This window comes from Crinia signifera, chromosome 5, assembly GCF_055691185.1.
Source record: "Crinia signifera chromosome 5, ASM5569118v1, whole genome shotgun sequence".
Lineage (NCBI taxonomy): Eukaryota > Metazoa > Chordata > Amphibia > Anura > Myobatrachidae > Crinia > Crinia signifera.
In genome coordinates this window covers 192,871,412-192,889,960 of record NC_139221.1, presented here as the reverse complement: position 1 = coordinate 192,889,960, position 18,549 = coordinate 192,871,412, and the positions used below count along the sequence as shown (strand labels likewise).

Genomic DNA, 18,549 nt, shown 5'->3' with positions numbered 1-18,549 from the left:
TGGGACCAGAGTGAAGAAAGTCTCCTTTCCCTGGCATTGAGGATTTAATTCTAGCAGTTAAGCAGGCTTTGAATCTCTCAGATGAGGATAAAAGTGCCAGCGCAGAGTATTTAAGAGACGGCACAGGATACAGTTACCTTCCTCTCGGATGAGGGCATGTTAGCTTTACTTGGGGAAGCATGAAGCTTGATAAAAGGCTTCTCATGCCCTAAAGGTTTATAAACATGTATCCCATGCCAGAGGAGCACGAAAAATTGGGGGAAAAGACCCCTCTGGTGGAGGAGCTTGTGGTCAGGTTGTCTAATTCACTGCTGTACCTGTACAAGGGGGTGCTGCTTTTTAGGACCCCGTAGACAAAAAGATTGAAGGCTGTCTTACGGCTGTGTGAAGGGGTAGGTTTTACCTTACGCCCTATTAATACATCTGCTTGGGTTTCTAAGGCCATTATAAAGTGGGCCGATGCCTGGTGTACTCAGCTTCAGTCTGACACAGTAGCTTTTGCTTTGACTGAAATGTTAAAGTGAGTTGCGGAGTACTTTTTGTGTAGCTGGGGAAGAAGGCGCCAAGATGGCGTCAAAGGGTGCCAGCTACCTCCGTGACAGCCAGGAGAGCTCTTGGACTTAAAGCTTGGGAAGCTGACAGTGAATCTAAGAAGTCTCTAGAGGCTCTGTCTTTTTTAGGGAGAAACTGTTTTTGGAGCGGTACTCTATTCCACTATTATACAGACCACAGGGGGAAAGAGCTCTTTTCTTTCTGTCACATCTAAGCATCCAGTGTCTAGGTTGGAGCTTTTAGGCAGTCCTTTCGGACCAACTGGTAGAGGAAAGTTTCCCTCTAGCATAGGAAAGGCTCCCAGATCACATTTCAGGACCTTTGCAAAGAAACACCCTTCCAAATGTGAGGATAAGTCCTCAGCATGACGGGGCGGAGACTCCCCGTTTTGGAGTAAGAGTGGGGGGGTCGCCTCCTGCATCGCATCCTGTTTCGGGATAGATGGAATCAACTGGGGTGTTTCCCGCAAAGAGTTTCTTCCTACAATCCTATGGCGGAAAGCCCTCTTGGGGCGGCACGTCGCTTCTCAAGAAGTGTGTGGTGAACCCGGTGTCTCAGCAGGAAAGAAAGAAGGGATTATATTATTTTATTTTCTTAGTCCCTAAACCAGATGGTTCTAAATCTGAAGTCTTTAAACCTACATTTGTGGGTGGACCACTTCAGGATGGATTCTCTGAGGTCTGTGCTCTTAAGCATAGAACCTGGAGAGTTTCTAGCGTCAGTGGACATCCAGGACACTTATTTACATGTGCTTATAGTCAGTGAACATCAATCTTTACTGCGTTACAGGCTCTACCTTTCGGGTTAGCAACAGCTCCAAGAGTTTTCACAAAGTGATGGCTGTCATGGCAGCAGCTCTCAGGCTAAAAGGGATTGTGATTATTCCTTACTCGGACGACCTCTTGTTCAAGGCTGAATCAGCAGGAAAAATTGCAGGAACTTCTTGCGATGGCAATACAGTTTTTAGAGATCAGGGGTGGATGTTGAATCTTCCAAAGTCTCACCTAACACCCACTCAGAAACTTCAGTTGTTGGGTGTGATCTTGGACACACATCTTCATCATGTTTTCCTTACACAGTCCAAGGCAATAGACATTCACTGGTTGGTGCGGTCGACTCTCCAATCGCCGAATCCAACAATTTGGCAGAGTTTTTAAAACTGTTGGGCAAAATAGTAGCAACTTTCCTCCAGTATGCGAGGTTTCACTCAAGGCCCTTTCTGTGGAACATTCTGGCCTGTTGGTCAGGTAACCCGAAAGGCGTGAAACAGGAAACGCTGTTGCTGTCTCAGGAGACAAGGAGCTCATTGATCTGGTGGACGGATCTGGAGTCTCTGCAAATGGGGCATCCCAATTAATCTAACCCTATTTATTTATTGTTTCTTATATAGGGCATCACAGATGATATAATGGTTAGCATTACTGCCTCCCAGCTCTGGTCAATGGTTCGATTCCCACCATGGCCCTAGCTGTGCGGAGTTTGTATATTCTCCCTGTGCTTGCGTGGGTTTCCTCCAGGTTTTCCGATTTCCTCCTACAATCCAAAAATATACTGGTAGGCTAATTGGCTTCCAACAAAAAAAAATAAACCCTAGAATGAATGTGTGTGCATGTACATGTGGTAGGTAATATAGATTGTAAGCTCCACTGGGGCAGGGACTGATGTGAATGTTCTCTGTAAAGTGCTGAAGAATATGTGTGCGCTATATAAGAAACTGTTAATAATACATAGTGCACACATATTCTGCAGCTCTTTACAGAGAATATTTGAACATTCACATCAATCCTTGCTCAGTGGAGCTTAAAATCTATATTTCTTATCACATAAACATGCACACACAGATATTCAAGGGTTAATTTGTTGGGAGCCAATTAGTTTACCAGTATATTTTTGGATTGTGGGAGGAAACTGGAGAACCCAGAGGAATCCTACGCAAGCACGGGGAGAATATACAAACTCCATACAGCCATGGTGGGAAACGAACAGTGCTGTGAGGCAGTAATGGTAACCATTACACCATCCGGATAACTTGGTGTAGTATGTGTGGAAAATCTTGGCTATTGCTGGGTCAGTAGTATGGGAAGTGCCATCTGCATCTTTAAGCTTGGGTATATAGGTTAGAAATCGTTGAGATCTAAGGGCTCTTGCCTGGTATATTTATGATGACCGCAGCGGAAGGCCCTACGGGTACCCTCGTTCAGCAGGCTAGTGAGTCAGGACTGTGCTTACTGGTTTTATGAGGGTTCTACAACTTTAATCTTAGTGAGCAAAGCATCTTTACACTCCGTTCTTTGCTTCTTAATATATATATATATATAACTAATACTTTAAATAAAATGTTTATTCAGATGCAAATGAATGTAAATGTGTGTGCCCAAGTTCCCTTAAATAAATAACATACAGTATACACATGCAAACAAACGTTTTTAAGCAACAGTGTATTAGGCTTGGGCTTGTAGGCAAATCATTTTAATAAATTTAGTAAACTACATATTACAGCAATCATCCCGTAGCCAATCCATCATAAGCATAACTGATAGCAACGGATCACTCCTTCCATTGTCACATCAACATGGGTCACTATCACCAGTTGTCATAGGTCAGTGGATAAGTGTGCTGCTCTCCATGCTTGGAGATCTGGGTTTGAGATGTCCATTAAAATACTATAGTGAAAAAATCACCATTGTGTGTGCATGAAGTCTTCATTGAAATACACTATACTGTAGCGCAAGAACTACTTTACTACTGTACAGTACTGTGTGTTAAATAAACAGGTTCCATGGGTATAGAGAAAGCATACAGTCACTGTACTGTTAATAGCAGGCCAGACTCGAGCACAGAGTGGTCTCAGAAACTTAGTATTCATATCCTCTGGTAGCTAAACATCTTCCCTTCCATTTGAACCCTGTTCTTCTGAGCCGATTAAACCAAAACCGTAGAAATTAAGCTTTCTTATTCATCCGTCCTAGTGACACAGCTTAACCATGGGATGTATGGAAACAGAAATTAAATTGCGCTTGGGGACGCGAGATACAAGGTGTGGTGTATAAATTCTAGTTTACTGTGATGTTTATAATTGGTAGTATGACAGCAGCAATTAATGATTCATGCAAATCAGATTTATATTAAAATTTATTTTACTAAGAATGAATCAAAGGTATAAAACAATATATGCATTTAAACAGTTGGTACTTGTGTACTAGCACGGCGCCCATCGCATCGCAGACCATTAGGCATACGATGGTATGCGATGCAATGTTAGGAGATGGCAGGCGATGGTATACAATTTTAAATTGTATACCATCGCATTGTATGCCATTGTATCGCATATACAATGGTATGCGATTTAAAATTGTATAAGCACCCTAATGGGTTTTTCAATGTTAAAAGTGCCCCCTATAACAAGTCCTCCAACCTTTTCATTCCCCCACTATCCACGTCGGCGTGGAGTTGATTTTATATAGTGTGGCGAGCGCAGCGCGCCACCGAGCCCGAAGCATGGCGAGCGCACGCAGAATACATGTAAAGTAATACGCGTCCCCTCGCGGGGCTCGCCACGCTTGTGGCTCGCCACACTATATAAAATTAATTCCACGCCGACGTGGATAGTGGGGGTATGAAAAGGTCAGAGGACGTGTACCGCCGACCCTCGCGGGCTCGCAGCGCTCGCCACGCTTCGGGTTGGCGTTCATAGTGATGGTGCATTTAACATTGTAAGCCCCCATTAGGGTGCTTATACAATTTTAAATCATATACGGGGCTTATACAATTTAAAATCGCATCGGGTGTATGGCATGCGACTTAATATCGTGGGCGCTGGGATAATACACAAGTACCAAACAGGTAAACATAATAGACCAGTATTCTTAATTAAAAAACGCTTTTAAGCTAATTGATGTATTAGTCCCTGCTTGAAAATCCGTATTGTCACCTTTAGTTTAGACTGCTGCTCTGCTGGGCATCCCCAGTCTTGCAGGAGAAAGAGGTGGAAAAAAGAGGAACAAATTTTATATATATTTTGAGGTGAGCTCACCTGTGTTGGTTTCCTGTCAATGGAAGATATTAAAGTAAATATTCGGGAGTGCTCTATCTGTCCAAGGGTGACCTCTTAGGGGATCTCCTACTTGGAGGATGGCACCGTTTTTTGCGTACTGAGTAGCCTACTGGATGTTAACGAATGGGAAATCGCCTCCTTTACCCAGTATTCCCAAATGGGATGGTGAATGTAAGGCAAGTTGCCAGATGGAAAACAAATCTCCTTTTTTCTGTTCTCAACAATCGAGCGGGTAAGTACAGGACTCCGGCACCTGTTGTGGGCAGTCCTGTGGGTGACGATGCACAGTCAGCAGATGTTATCAGCCACAGGTGTGGTCCCTCATTGGTGGATAAACAGGCAGTTTTGTGATTGGTATTGCTGTGATGGCCCGCTGGACTTTAAATTAGTGCGGTGGTGGCTGTTAAGGCAATTGTACCCTGGGCTCGGTGGCAATGTCCGTGGGTGGGGGTAAAAAGTAATTGTGTTCACTGCACGGGTGATGGCACAGTCCAAGGTGCTCCTCAAAGTTTCCTAAACGCATTTTGTCACGCTCACGTGACTTTCTCAATAGTTGGATGCTTTGGCAGGATGCTGGGCTTTTTAGATACGTTCCTTGACTGTTTATTGCCCTCAGGTTTGATGTGCCTCGGTCTACAGATTAGAGTAACATGTGTCTTTCTGAGCTGGTCACCTCGATGTAAGGAACCGATGGTTCCATTCCCTCAGGTGTTTAAATTTAATAGTCTTTCCAATCCTATCGTTTAAGGTTTTCAGTTATGCAATAATATTTCAATTCCATACATGTAAAAAAATATATAAATATGCTAGTTGTAACAAAACATATGTATACATAAACACCTAGGTGATTCATTCACTCTTCACACCATCGTGAGGGGATGCACCCCCTTAACCTGTGAACGCATTTATTGCGTGGCTGAGTGTTGGGTGCAAGGGGGCTATGGATGGGGAAGGTGGTTAGGGGTTTGTGTGGGTGGGGTGGGGAATATATATTTATATAAATCAGTAGTGCTAAGGTGCATATATATATCAGTAGTGCTAGGGTACATTACAGGCAGCAGAAGAGGAGGCACAGAGCAGGATGAGGCTACACTGCTCAGTATTGGGCATCATTTGGGATAATGCTCAGCCCTCTTCATAGCTGCTGCTGCTGCTGCATACCAGGGGACAGTGCTGCAGCTGAGCTTCCTCTCTCACATGCATAGTCCATAGGCAAGCTGCATCCGGCCAATCAGAGGCCGTCCTTTACTGCACAGCATGCAAGGAGTTGTAGTCTCTAACATCATTGTGGTGGGGAATGGAATGATTTGTAGTACAGAACTACACACTGATCCCAGCAGCTGGCTGTCCCTCACCTGTGTCAGCACCTCTCCTCCAGCATGTTCCCGGTCATCTATTCTCTGTTTGATTATCACTTGGGCAGTGACATGTATGCTACTGTATGTAGTTACTGTGGATACAGCAGTGTGTGTGTGTGTGTGTGTGATCATCACATGGGTGTCTCCTTCTCTTGCTATTTGATAGGCTGCTCGATCTGTCACTCTATAACTCCGCTCATGACTCCATCCAGCGTTATACACACAGTCACAGAGTTAAAGATCTGGCCAAATATGAGAGAGAGATTTATAATTCTGTCTTCCTGTAAATAAGTTTAATGCTTGTCTATTGATTTTATTTGTTTCTTTTAAAGTTTATTCCCCAGACATGCCTTCACGGCTTCCAATCCAGGACATCTGTGCCGGACTAATAACAAGTATTGGAACTGCTATTAGATACTGGTTTCACTACACTCTAGTGGCATTTGCATGGTTGGGAGTGGTACCCCTTACAGCATGTAAGTATCTGTTTTCTACAACTTTATCTATACATCTTCTAAATTAATGTCTGGTTGTTTTGGTTATGATAATCTTTGAAACCTCTGAACTGATTATAATGTGGTTTTCACCAATGTGTAGGTAATGTTTCCAGCCAGGTCTAACCCTTTTGAGTGGTATGCCCGGAAATTTTCCAGGCATTCTACCAATATACAGGAGTGCGCCAGTGGTGCCTGCAGCTGTGCACCACTGGCTCATCACTTTTTGGGGAACCCCACCCAGTGGTAGCTCCCTTCTCCCCTCCTGTTGCTACTCCACTCCTGTTGCGTATATTATATATATATATATATATATATATATATATATATATATATACATACATACATACATACATACATACATACATACATACATACATACATACATACATACAACATCGGCACTCACCTTTCCTAGTTTTGGGGTGCCCTATGGCTTGTGACCACATTTTTTAAACAGACATTGTAGGGGCTCTGCACACACTAAATTAACTGATAATAAATAGTGGAGATTTGGTTCATGAATTGATCAATGCATTTAAGCCTGCAGCCCCCTTCACGGGACCCCACTTTTCTGCAGGTCCTAGCACTATCGCTCAATATGGCTACAATACACATAGCTATGTGTATTGTAGCCATATTGAGCGATAGTGCTAGGACCTGCAGAAAAGTGGGGTCCCGTGAAGGGGGCTGCAGGCTTAAATGCATTGCTGGAGCCTTGGTATCGTGTCTGTGCCTTGTGGTGAACCTTCCACTTTATTCGCCCCGTGACCACTATTTTTGGGAGTGGGCAATATTTACGTCTAAGTTCACTATACGGCAGGTCAGATGAGGACATCATCTATATAAAATCCGTGTCTTGATTAAAGACCTCACCAATGCAGAACTTTCTGTCTTTTTGTCTCTCTTTGGCGGAGAGGGGATCCTGCTGGTGCCGGCTGAGAGGCTCTCCATCTGTTTGCCACGCAGGAGCGTCTCAGACGCTCCATTAATGATACGCTCCTGCGTCTGAGTATCTATTGTTGAGATGTATGATATGGCAGGTGTGAATGTGTTCCTGAAACACCCCCACTATCCATGGCAGCCCGAAGCGTGGCGAGCGGACACTTTGCGCGTCATCCCGACCTTTTCATACCCCCACTATCCACGTCGGTGTGGAGTTGATTTTATATAGTGTGGACAGCGGACGCAGATGACCTTACATGTAATCTGCGTTCCCTCGCGGTGCTCACCACGCTTCGGGCTCGGTGGCTCGCTGCGCTCGCCACACTATGTAGAAACACCTCCACGCCAACGTGGATAGTGGGGGTATGAAAAGGTCGGGAGGACGCGTAACGCAGGCGTGCTGCGCTTGCCATGCTTCGGGCTGCCGTAGATAGTATGGGGGATTCAGGAACACATTCACACCTACCATATCATAGATATCAACAATAGATACTCAGACGCAGGAGCGTATCATTAATGGATTGTCTGAGACGCTCCTGCGTGTCAAACAGATGTAGCGCCTCTCCGCCGGCGGCAGCATGATCCACACTCACACAAAGAGAGGGGATCATGCTGGCGCTGCTGGTGTGAGAGAGGCGCTGACTAGGCTTCCAAGGGACGCTGGGGACAGAGATGCTGTTACTGGCAACAGCACGGTAGTTACTTTGTTTAGTTTCACGGTGCCAGCCTATGCTGATAACGCAGCTTACACACAAGTAAGGCAGCCATTGGGCTACGCTTATAACGCAGCTTAGCCTGCTATGCTATTAGAGTAGCTTCAAACGTAAGGTAAGCTGGCGCTGTGCGTAGCGTAAGCTGGTGCCGTGAAAATACACAAGTACCGTTCTATCTATAATAATTTCTTATTTTATTATCTTATACCACTGTGCTATTACCCCTCTTTTCATAGTTAGGTTTATTTGGGCTAATATTTCTTTTTTTAGAACTTCCGTTGTAACTAATTCATGTAGAAAGGATTTTAACCAGTGTCTGATTTGCAGATATGCAGATATTTAAAAAAATAGTCTCCTGGGTTTATATTAAATCTTTCTTTAATTTGGGTAAAGGATAATAGGTCTCAATCGGTACATATATCCTTTAACATTTTAATCCCCTTATCTTTCCAATTATTCAGGTTTATATTCGGAATTATTTTCATCACTGCATCTAGTGATACATACAGGATAGGAGCCTGAGAAATTCCTTGTCTTTTAATACAGCTTTCCCATGCCTTCAATGTATCTCTAGTTGGTCTTAATGTTGAGTCTAACAGTCCCCTATGTTGAGTTGGTAACCAAATTATATCTTTTAGGGGAATCTCTCCTATAAAATTTTCTTCCAGTCTTATACCAGGTGTAGGGTTTTCCACCTTGGTCCAGTCGCTTATCTGATTTAAAAGGGATGCTATTTGATAATGTTCCAGATCTGGAAGCTCCAGTCCTCCTTTTGATTTTGGTAATACTCAGTATTTTAGGTGGTGGTAGTAGTAGTAGTACGTTTATTTATAAGGTGCCGCAAAGTGTCCGCAGCGCCGTACATAGCAAACAAATTACAAGGTAACGTACAGGGTGTGTTGAAAAATACAGTATGAATAGGGGTATAGCTGGTAGAACTAAAATCAGCATCAGTTCAGAAGTAGGTGTCAAAATTGTCGAGGAGACTGAAGATGAAGTAGAGGAAGGGAAGAACAGGACAGGAGCACAGGTGAGGTAAAGAGGTAGGGTGAGTACGTGAGGAAGGAGGACCCTACTCATAAGAGTTAACATACTAAAAATAGGTGGGTGGACGAACGAAAAACAATAGGATAAGTAGGAACGGAGGCAGGATAGGAGGATCAAAAGAGGTTAGGAGGAGGGATAGGCTAGTCGAAAAAAATGGGTTTTGAGGGAGCGCTTGAAGGAGGTAAGGGAATCAGAAAGCCTGATTGGTGGCTGGAGGTTGTTCCAGTGCAGGGGGGCAGCGCGAGAGAAGTCTTGGACACGGGAGTGGGAGGAGGTCTGACATTGTTCCATATATACCTCTACCTATTAAATTATGTGGTAAACCTCTGTATCCAGTATTTTGGTTGGGATCTAGGGATTGCCGAGAAGGGTTTTGGATCCGCACAGACTCAAAGGGTAATTGATAATTCAACTGCTTTGGTCAGATACTGGGCAATTTCTAGCTTTAAATCTATACAAACACCACTCCGTCAGACATACACCTGACAACCTAGGACTCTCTCATCATGGATTCGATGTCTTGACAGATCCCTGAAAGCAGAAGTCCGGTTGATAGGTGGTCTGACACTCTGCTACTGGCAATCACCTTTCATCACTCTCTCATCCACTCAGTCTGAGAGGTTATCCCTGCAATACTGAAAAGCATCAGGGGACCCATCGGGCTGGACTGGAAAGCAGAAGTGATCTGTTTTTTAGCTCCCGTATACAACCCACCTGGCACTCCCGTTTGACACCAATGCCATAAGGTTACCCTATGCCTTAACCCTAACCATAGCCCCACGGTGTGAATTAGGGGCCGACTTAGTAACCGGAGAGGAGACTCCTGGCAAATAGTCGGCTGGTAACACAGGCAAGGTGGTCAAACGGCAGCTGCACAGGAGCCACCGGTTGTGGGGGCAATTTTTCTTCACGTGGGTTTTCTTCAACTATGTGCGAGATTATTTGATAATAAAAATAAAAAAAATAAATAAAATTGTATTAAAAAAAAATGTATGGTGTGCACACAGACAAATATGTACAACTTGTAGACGGTATATTGTAAAAGACGAAGCCAGCCAATAAAAGGCATATGATGAGTGAGTCTGTTGAATAATTGTAGACAGCTAGAATGAGTGCCTAGTCTATACAGTAAAACAAAGTCTATTTGAAAAACTTTTTATTCACGTGTAGATAATAGTGCACAATATCAATTGACTGTATAATGTATGAGCTACAACTGCCTCTTACTATTTTTTAGGTGCAGAGTCTAAATAAAAGTGATGTTTTAAATAACTAATCTTATCATTCAATGATCAAACAAAAGAGTGCGCCCAAAAAGGCACATTTGTCTTTCTGTTTGCCCTCCGCAAACAAAACTCCCCGTTATCTAGGGATTGCCCTAAAGAGATAGAATATAATATTTTTGGTAGAAAAAACATTTTTATAGCTGCAATCCTACCGAGGCATGTTATTTCATAATTCATCCAGTCCTTCATTTTTTTACTAAGGGAATGCAAGAAGGGTCTATTATTATATTCTAGCATGTCTTTTTCTCTTATTACTAACTGTATTCCCAGACAGGACAAAGGACAAAGATGATTGGGGATAGAGGACATCCCTGCCTGGTTCCATTGGATATGTGGAATGACCTCGATATGAATTCATTACAATAGACATGAGCTGAGTAGAGAGACATGATAGCTAGGAGGAAATTTCCCATTATTCCGAATTTCTGGCGGACCATTTCCATATATCCCCAATGGATCCTGTCGAAGGCTTTCTCCCCATCTACTGACATTACCAATAAGGGTTCTTTATTAGCAAACTGTTCCATTATATTAAGTGCTCTTATGTTATCTGGTCCCTGTCTCCTGTCTCCTACTTGGTCTGGGTTAATTAATTTGGTACTTGTGTATTTTAGCGGCGCCCCCGATGTTGGTCGCGCGATGTTTTAATCGCATGCCATGTACCCGATGGCATGCAATGCGATTTTTGACCCCTATACGATGAAAAATTGTATAAGCACCCTAAATGGTGCTTTTAAGCACCCATATGGGTGCTTACGATGTTAAATGCAGCCCCACGCCAACCCCCCACTATAAACTTGAACCCGAAGCATGGCGAGCGCAGCGGTACGCGTCCTACGACCTTTATATACCCCCACTATCCACGTCGGCGTGGAGTTGAGAATAGAAAGTGTGGCGAGCGCAGTGAGCCGCCGCTGTGCCCGAAGCGTGGCGAGCGGACGCGGATACCTTCATAGGTATCCGCGTCCCATTGCGGGCTTCACAGGTATCCACGTCCCCTCGCGGGGCTCGCTGCGCTAGCCACACTTTCTATTCTCAACTTCACGCCGACGTGGATAGTGGGGGTGTGAAAAGGTCGTAGGGCGCGTACCGCCGCCCCTCGTGGGCTCGCTGCGCTCACCACGCTTCGGGTTCACGTTAATAGTGGGGTGGGGATGCATTTAACTTTGTAAGCACCCATTAGGGTGCTTATACAATGTTTAATCGCATTGCGTCGCATTGTATGGCATTGTATGCCATATACAATGCCATACAATTTAAAATTGTATGACATTGTATAACATTGCGCGATATCGCATCGCATACCATCACATGCCTTTTGGTATGCGATGGGCGCCGCTAAAATACACAAGTACCATTAATTTTCCCAAAATTGGGTTTAATCTGTTAACAATCATTTTTGCATACATTTTTATTTCTGTGTTTAACAGAGCTATGGCTCAATAATTTCTTGGTGAGGTTGGGTTTTTCCCTTCTTAACCAATAGTCACTATTCTGGCGACTAAGTCACTATTCTGGCGACTAACATCTCACCTGGCATTTTACCCTCTTGCGTTACGTCTTTGAAGACCTGTAATAACAGAGGTGCTAACTCCTTTCAATATGTTTTATAAAAGTTATTTATACTGTATACCCATCTGGTCCTGGGGTTTTATTTAATTTCAAGGTTTTTATTGCTTCTATGATTTATTGCTTCTATGATTTCTTGGATTTCCCAGTGAGCATTTAGAGCTGCTCTCTACTGTTCACTTATTAGTGGGAGTTTAATTTGTTCAAGAGATATCTGGATTGTCTCCTTAAGGGGTTGATTAGTTTCTTTCAGGTTATAAAGTTGCCTATAGTATTCAGCAAATATATTTGAGATCTCCCATGGGTCTGTTACGCGAATACCTTTATTATTATACAATGCTTTTACTGAGTTCCGTACCCTTTAATTTTCATGGCTAATAGTTTAGACGCTCTGTTTCCTTCTATGTGATATTTTTGATGCATCCGGTCCATTTCTTGTCTTCACTTGCTTACATGCAATGTGTCTCTGTCTAGTTTTGGTAACTTAAGTTCCTGGAGGGCTCCCTCATCTAGGGTTGTTTTATGTTTTTGTTCCACTTCTCTGATTTTTTTGCTCTAGATCCAACTGCCCTTTAAGTTCTTGTTTATTTACTCTTGAGCTGATCTGAATTATATTTCCTCTGAGTACCGCTTTTAGGGCACACCACAGGTTGAAATGACTGGTCTGTTGGTCATTGTTGTATAGGAGGAATTCATCCAGTGCTTCCCTTATCTGTTGTTTCAAGTCTATCCTATCAAAAATAAAATTTGGTCATCTCCATATTCTATGGTTTTCTCTTAGTTTACTCTCCTTCCAGACTATAACTAAGGGTGCATCAGTGATTGCAAAAACCCCCCAAAATTATGGGTCCCTGGGACCCCTCACTTGCAAAAATCAGGGTCCTACTTGACCTTTTCTGGGTCCCAACGGAATAAAGCCTCCTCTCCCCTTCCCCAGCTTGGCACATACAGAATCCTCCTCCTCTCTTCCATATGGCATATACCCTGAGCCAAGGGCCAGCCTGAGCCTATTTTTTTTTTTGGTAAGTAAACATAGATTTGGGCCCCCCCAAAACTGTGGTTGTTGTGGGGGTGGATAATCAATTGGCAATTTGCCCGCTCACATAAAACAAGATACACATATACTAGAAAAAGGCATAATGTCGGAATAGGGACACTTGTGCTGCACCAATCAAGATTGTAAAAGTAATGGCAGCAGGAATAGGAGGGATCGGGTTAGTTAAATCCCAGCAGAGTCTATAGGCTCCTCTCCTACAGGCAGCTCTGTTAATTGGTGAGCCGCAGCCTCTCTGCCAGCCGTGCAGTGACTGGAGCAGGGGACAAGTGGGCCATTAACAGCCAGCACTCAGAGCCTGGAGGAGGTGACAGTGACACACAAGAGAGCAGCATCGCGAGGTAGGAGAGGAAGAGGGAAGTCTGCAGCCCGAGTCCTGCTAGCAATAAATCCCCTTACATGACACAGCCAAGCAGCCTGCTAAATGGACCACGCACCCCTCTTACCTCTACTTCCTGCCCAGGTCTGCTCCGTCCTCACTGTCACACCTCCCTGGTTCTGGCCCCCAATGCTGGTTTCAGTTCCTCGTGCTCCGTCCTCACACCAGCCGCAGCTCTGTTCCCCTGTGAGTAGCTGCTTCTGGGGTTGGCTCCAGCCGTCTGTTGTTGAGGCACAGTGCAGGAGCCAGCTTACGCGGCTTCCATGCACTGCTGCCTATGACTTTGCGGTGACAGGGACCCTTTCATTTTCGCACCCAGCAGATGTATGAAGCAGCTGTAAGTCACGCTGTGTCTTCTCCACAGTCGCATCACAACTGAGGGGGAAACAGATCCCTCCGCCCATGTCACACATATTAACACGGTGTGCATGCCAGGGGACCCAGCCATTCATAAAACATGAGTCCCTGGTGCTCCAAAGTGGGTAAATACTCGCTATAGCGAGTATTTGCGAATCCTGGGTGCATAGTCTGACCAGGTTCTTAGGAGAATCTCTGCCTTCTTTATATGTTGCAGCGTCAGTCTATCCTTAAATGCATAATCTATACGTGAGTATGTTTTATGCATATTAGAATAAAACGTGTATATCGTATATTTGGGTTTTTAACTCTCCAAATGTCATATAATTCTGCTTCATATAGTATGTCTCTAAATTTCTTTGAACTGAGAAGGACTGCTTCAGATTTGTTTCAAATTACTATAGTCCAATTTATCGAAGTCTGGTTCTCTAACCAAATTAAAATCTCCAAGGATTTAAGTGTGTCCCCTCCTGAATAGCCTGGAAGTGTTTCATAAAGGTCTTTATAAATCATATTTGTAATACATTTCGACTACAGCAATTGTGTATGTTATATTGTATATATTAATTGCACACGTTATTTTCATTATTATAGGTGTCCTATAATCACATTAGTTTATAAAAAAAAAAAAAAAGATCTTATGAGAGCCTACATAAGTTCTGGTATGTATATTTTTTTTTATATAAAAAATATATTTTTTATGGGTAGACATTATTCACTTAACTGACATATCACATTCTGATCCAATAGGATCAGGAATTTTTCCTAAAAGTAGTAAAAGGGATTGTCCCTAGGATTCTTTGAGAATTATTCTTTGCTGAAAGGTATACTCGGCCTATAATTATTTTTTTTTCTTTTCACAAATAATTTTGACTCACCACCACTGGTTCTTTTTCTTTTCTTTTTCTCTATGCCGGTTGGGTTTCAGTTACTCATGTAAAACTCTAGAGACAATCATATATCACACATAACCATGGCTCGACCTCCCCTCTCCTGACAACCAATATTAGTAATACAAATCTCTAATGTGTAATCTATCTTAATACACGAGTGCAAAAAATCAAACATTATCAAAATAATTATTAAGTGTGAACAAAGGTGATAAAGAGTGTGATTGAATCGGTATATAATCAATACATACAGCTGTGATTTTTAAACTGTTACAAATATTAATAAATCCATTTTATGGCATGGACTCTGGTCAAACATCAAGAATATTTAACCCCAAGTATGTACCATCAAAGGACGTTGCTGTTAACATATCGCCGATCAACTAAATAGTATGAAATTTAGATAGACCTCTATCACTATATATAGGTCATCATTATACAACATGATTCTTTTTTTATAGAGCCACCGCATATAACAAACTCATCAACTGATCCTTAATACTGACCTGAATAACTATGACCATTAGTGACAATAATTAGATATTCTCATATAATTGTGGTATCTACAGTATATATGGGACCTCAGCTCGAGTCATAACAATGTTAGATCAATTATACCTTACCTATGTATAATAGACCTGTGGAGCTCTTTTGAATGAGTCTCCATGCTAGCATGGGCAAATTGTTTCAGATTGATGTATTAAGTCCAACAGCTTCATTTGATCACTATGCGCTCATTGTGTATAGCTGCATTTTCCAGTATGCTTCTTTTTATAATAATAATAATGCTAGAGCCCTTGGACCTTATCATTATATCATGGATTCAATGAGTCTTGATGATAACATGGGCAAATTCTCTCCGATTAATACATTAAGACCAGCAGCTTCATATAATCCCCTTGGTCTTATTGTATCTAACCGCATGATCCAGTGAGCTTCATTTTGTAATAAGTGTAAACTCCTGTTACCACCTTAGCGAGGATGGCACATGATCAGTCATCCTATGATAGATGGAAGTGATGCTTTGTTGTGCTGTTACAAAGTGCTGAGCTTCAGGTTGTTCAGACTTTCCTGTTTTAATGGCAGATTTAATTGCTGATCGATGTGCGGCCATGCATTCTTTGAGCGCCCATTCCGTTTTACTGATATAAATTGGTGTTGCAATTTAATGTGTAACAGCTTTTTAATGGTTTGCTCGTCTGAGGATGGTAAAATGATGGGCCAGCAATTATTAATTGGCATGTCACGCATGTACATCTAATACAACCCATTTGGTTGCAACCTGTGCCTATTGATGTAGGTTCTCTAAATGTCTTGACCAGAGAATCCCAAAGTTTTCTCCGTCGCTTATAGCAAAGAATTATGGCTGTATCATTTAATTTTAATTCTTTGTCGGATTGGACAATATGCCATAGATTTTTCATTTTCCGGGGAATCTGGTTGCTAGATGTATTATACCTTGCACAAATGGAATTAGTCATCTTGATTAAAATTGAACTAAGAGTAGTGTGTGTGTGTGTGCATATATATATATATATATATATATATATATATATATATATATATATATATATATATATATATATATATATATATTACACAACACAATAGTGTCTTCAGCGCCCTTAGTTAGTAATGTCCATACTATACAATATAATACACAATGATAAAAATTAAAAAATAATTAGATACAATTCATAGGTGGTTCTTTTTGAAGAAATTTTTTTTTTATTTTTCAAAAAAGCGCTTTTTTGAAAAATAAAAGAAAAATTTCTTCAAAAAGAACCACCTATGAATTGTATCTAATTATTTTTTAATTTTTATCATTGTGTATTATATTGTATAGTATGGACATTACTAACTAAGGGCGCTGAAGACACTATTGTGTTGTGTAATGTAGGTATTTTCAGTCCCAGCTAGTAGGGGTCTGAGTGTCAACAGCGACCGATTTTATAAATCAAAATTATAAAAAATAAATAGCGCAATTTCAGAGATTTTGGGTTGTGATATATATATATATATATATATATATATATATATATATATATATATATATATATATATATATATATATATATATATATATATATATATATATATATATATATATATATCTCTAGAGAAAGGGATGGAAGGAAGCGCTATATAGTGCAGTATTATTTTGATAAAAATATATTTATTTCATAGCAAGTAAAATTGAGCCGATGATACAGTGCTCGTACCATTGGATTCAACTCTGTGGGCTAAAAATACCACATGGTTTTTAGATAATAAACCCGGTCACCGTCTGTCCCCGAAGCTGCCTCCTGGCAGGGTCCGCTCTGTCACCCTTGCGTTCTCAGCGCTCCACGGTGCAAGTCAGCGATTCCCCTCTCCTTCTATGCAGCAGGACTGAGACTTGGTGAGTCAGTTTGCGTCGGGTAAGACACGCCCAAACGCGTTTCGCCTGTGGCTTCGTCAGTGGGCTATATATGAGGAGCAGGTGCGGCACTCGGTAACGATGGAAAAAATTCAATGAGCCATGGTAGTGGACAAAGCCCGCAGGCTTTTTTTTATCAAGGTGCTGATAAAAACCTTGATTAAAAAAGCCTGCGGGCTTTGAAACTTCAGTCCACAAAACCGCCTTGTGTCCCTTGTGTCTACTTCTTTCTGAGTGCCGCCGCCCCCGATATTTCTCTATACCGAGAGGCCAGCATCTGACAGTCTCCTAGGAAGGCACCAGTACTTTGTTCACGACTATCAGGAGATTCCGGAGTGCCACCTGCAGCATCTCTATCTATCTATCTATATAGATATAGATAGATATATATATATATATATATATATATATATATATATATATATATAGATATTATATAGATATATATATATTATATAGATATATATATATTATATAGATATATATATTATATAGATATATATATTATATAGATATATATATATATATATATTATATAGATATATATATATATATCTCAACCAAACCCCTTCTTTGTCGTGCTAAATTCTGAGAGATTATTAGTTTGCTGCCTGTTTCCACAATACCCCTGTTGGCTAAGGGGAATTAGAAAAGATACGAGAACAAGTGTGGAATGGCGCACTTCTCAACTTCAGTCCATAATATGTTAAACCATGTCCATAACTTGGTGTTATTCTCTTTATTAAAAGTCTTTTTAGACAAAACGTGCTGTTTTCAGTCTAAAAATACTTTAAATAAAGAGAATAACACCAAGTTATGGACATTGTTTAATATATTATGGACTGAAGTTGAGAAGTGTGCCATTCCACATGTATGTATGTACGTACGTACGTACGTACGTACGTACGTACGTACGTACGTACGTACGTGTAACAGAAATATACCACTACGTGCTCAAAGAATTAATATAACCAATAATAGTTAAAGTATTGGCTGCCCTACCACAATGTTCCCTCAGGGTAAGAAAACAGAAAGCTTTACCCAATAGTGGTATGGTGTCTATAATTTAAATATACAGTCCAAATGTGATGATCCAATTTCAGTGAAACGGAGAGAGAGATTTCATCCCAAATTTTTTATTTTTATCCTTCAATGAGTTGTCATCGGTATTAGTGTTATGGAAATGACCAACGTGTTTTGTGTAGACAAGACTTCATCAGGGGAACATGTTTTTTTTACAATCTATGAACACAAACATAAATTTCATTATTTAATAAAAACATATAACAAATTTCACAAAAGACTGTTTCCTTTAGAGTTTTACATGAGTAACTGAAACCCAACCGGCATAGAGAAAATGAAAAGATAAAGAACCAGAAAGAAAAGAAGTGGTCGAGAGCCAAAATTTATTTGTGAAAAGAAAAAGATAATT

General features: G+C 41.4%; 1 protein-coding gene across 3 annotated transcripts in view; it reads left to right on the top strand.

The window, feature by feature from the left end:
• Positions 1–18,549, top strand: part of MARCHF6 (membrane associated ring-CH-type finger 6) — a 492,210-nt gene that overhangs the window by 84,167 nt on the left and 389,494 nt on the right. For all 3 annotated transcript variants that reach the window (XM_083188363.1, XM_083188362.1, XM_083188364.1), the window contains exon 4: positions 6,297–6,440. In XM_083188363.1, the coding sequence (XP_083044489.1) occupies positions 6,297–6,440 (144 nt within the window). The remainder of the gene's footprint in view (positions 1–6,296; positions 6,441–18,549) is intronic.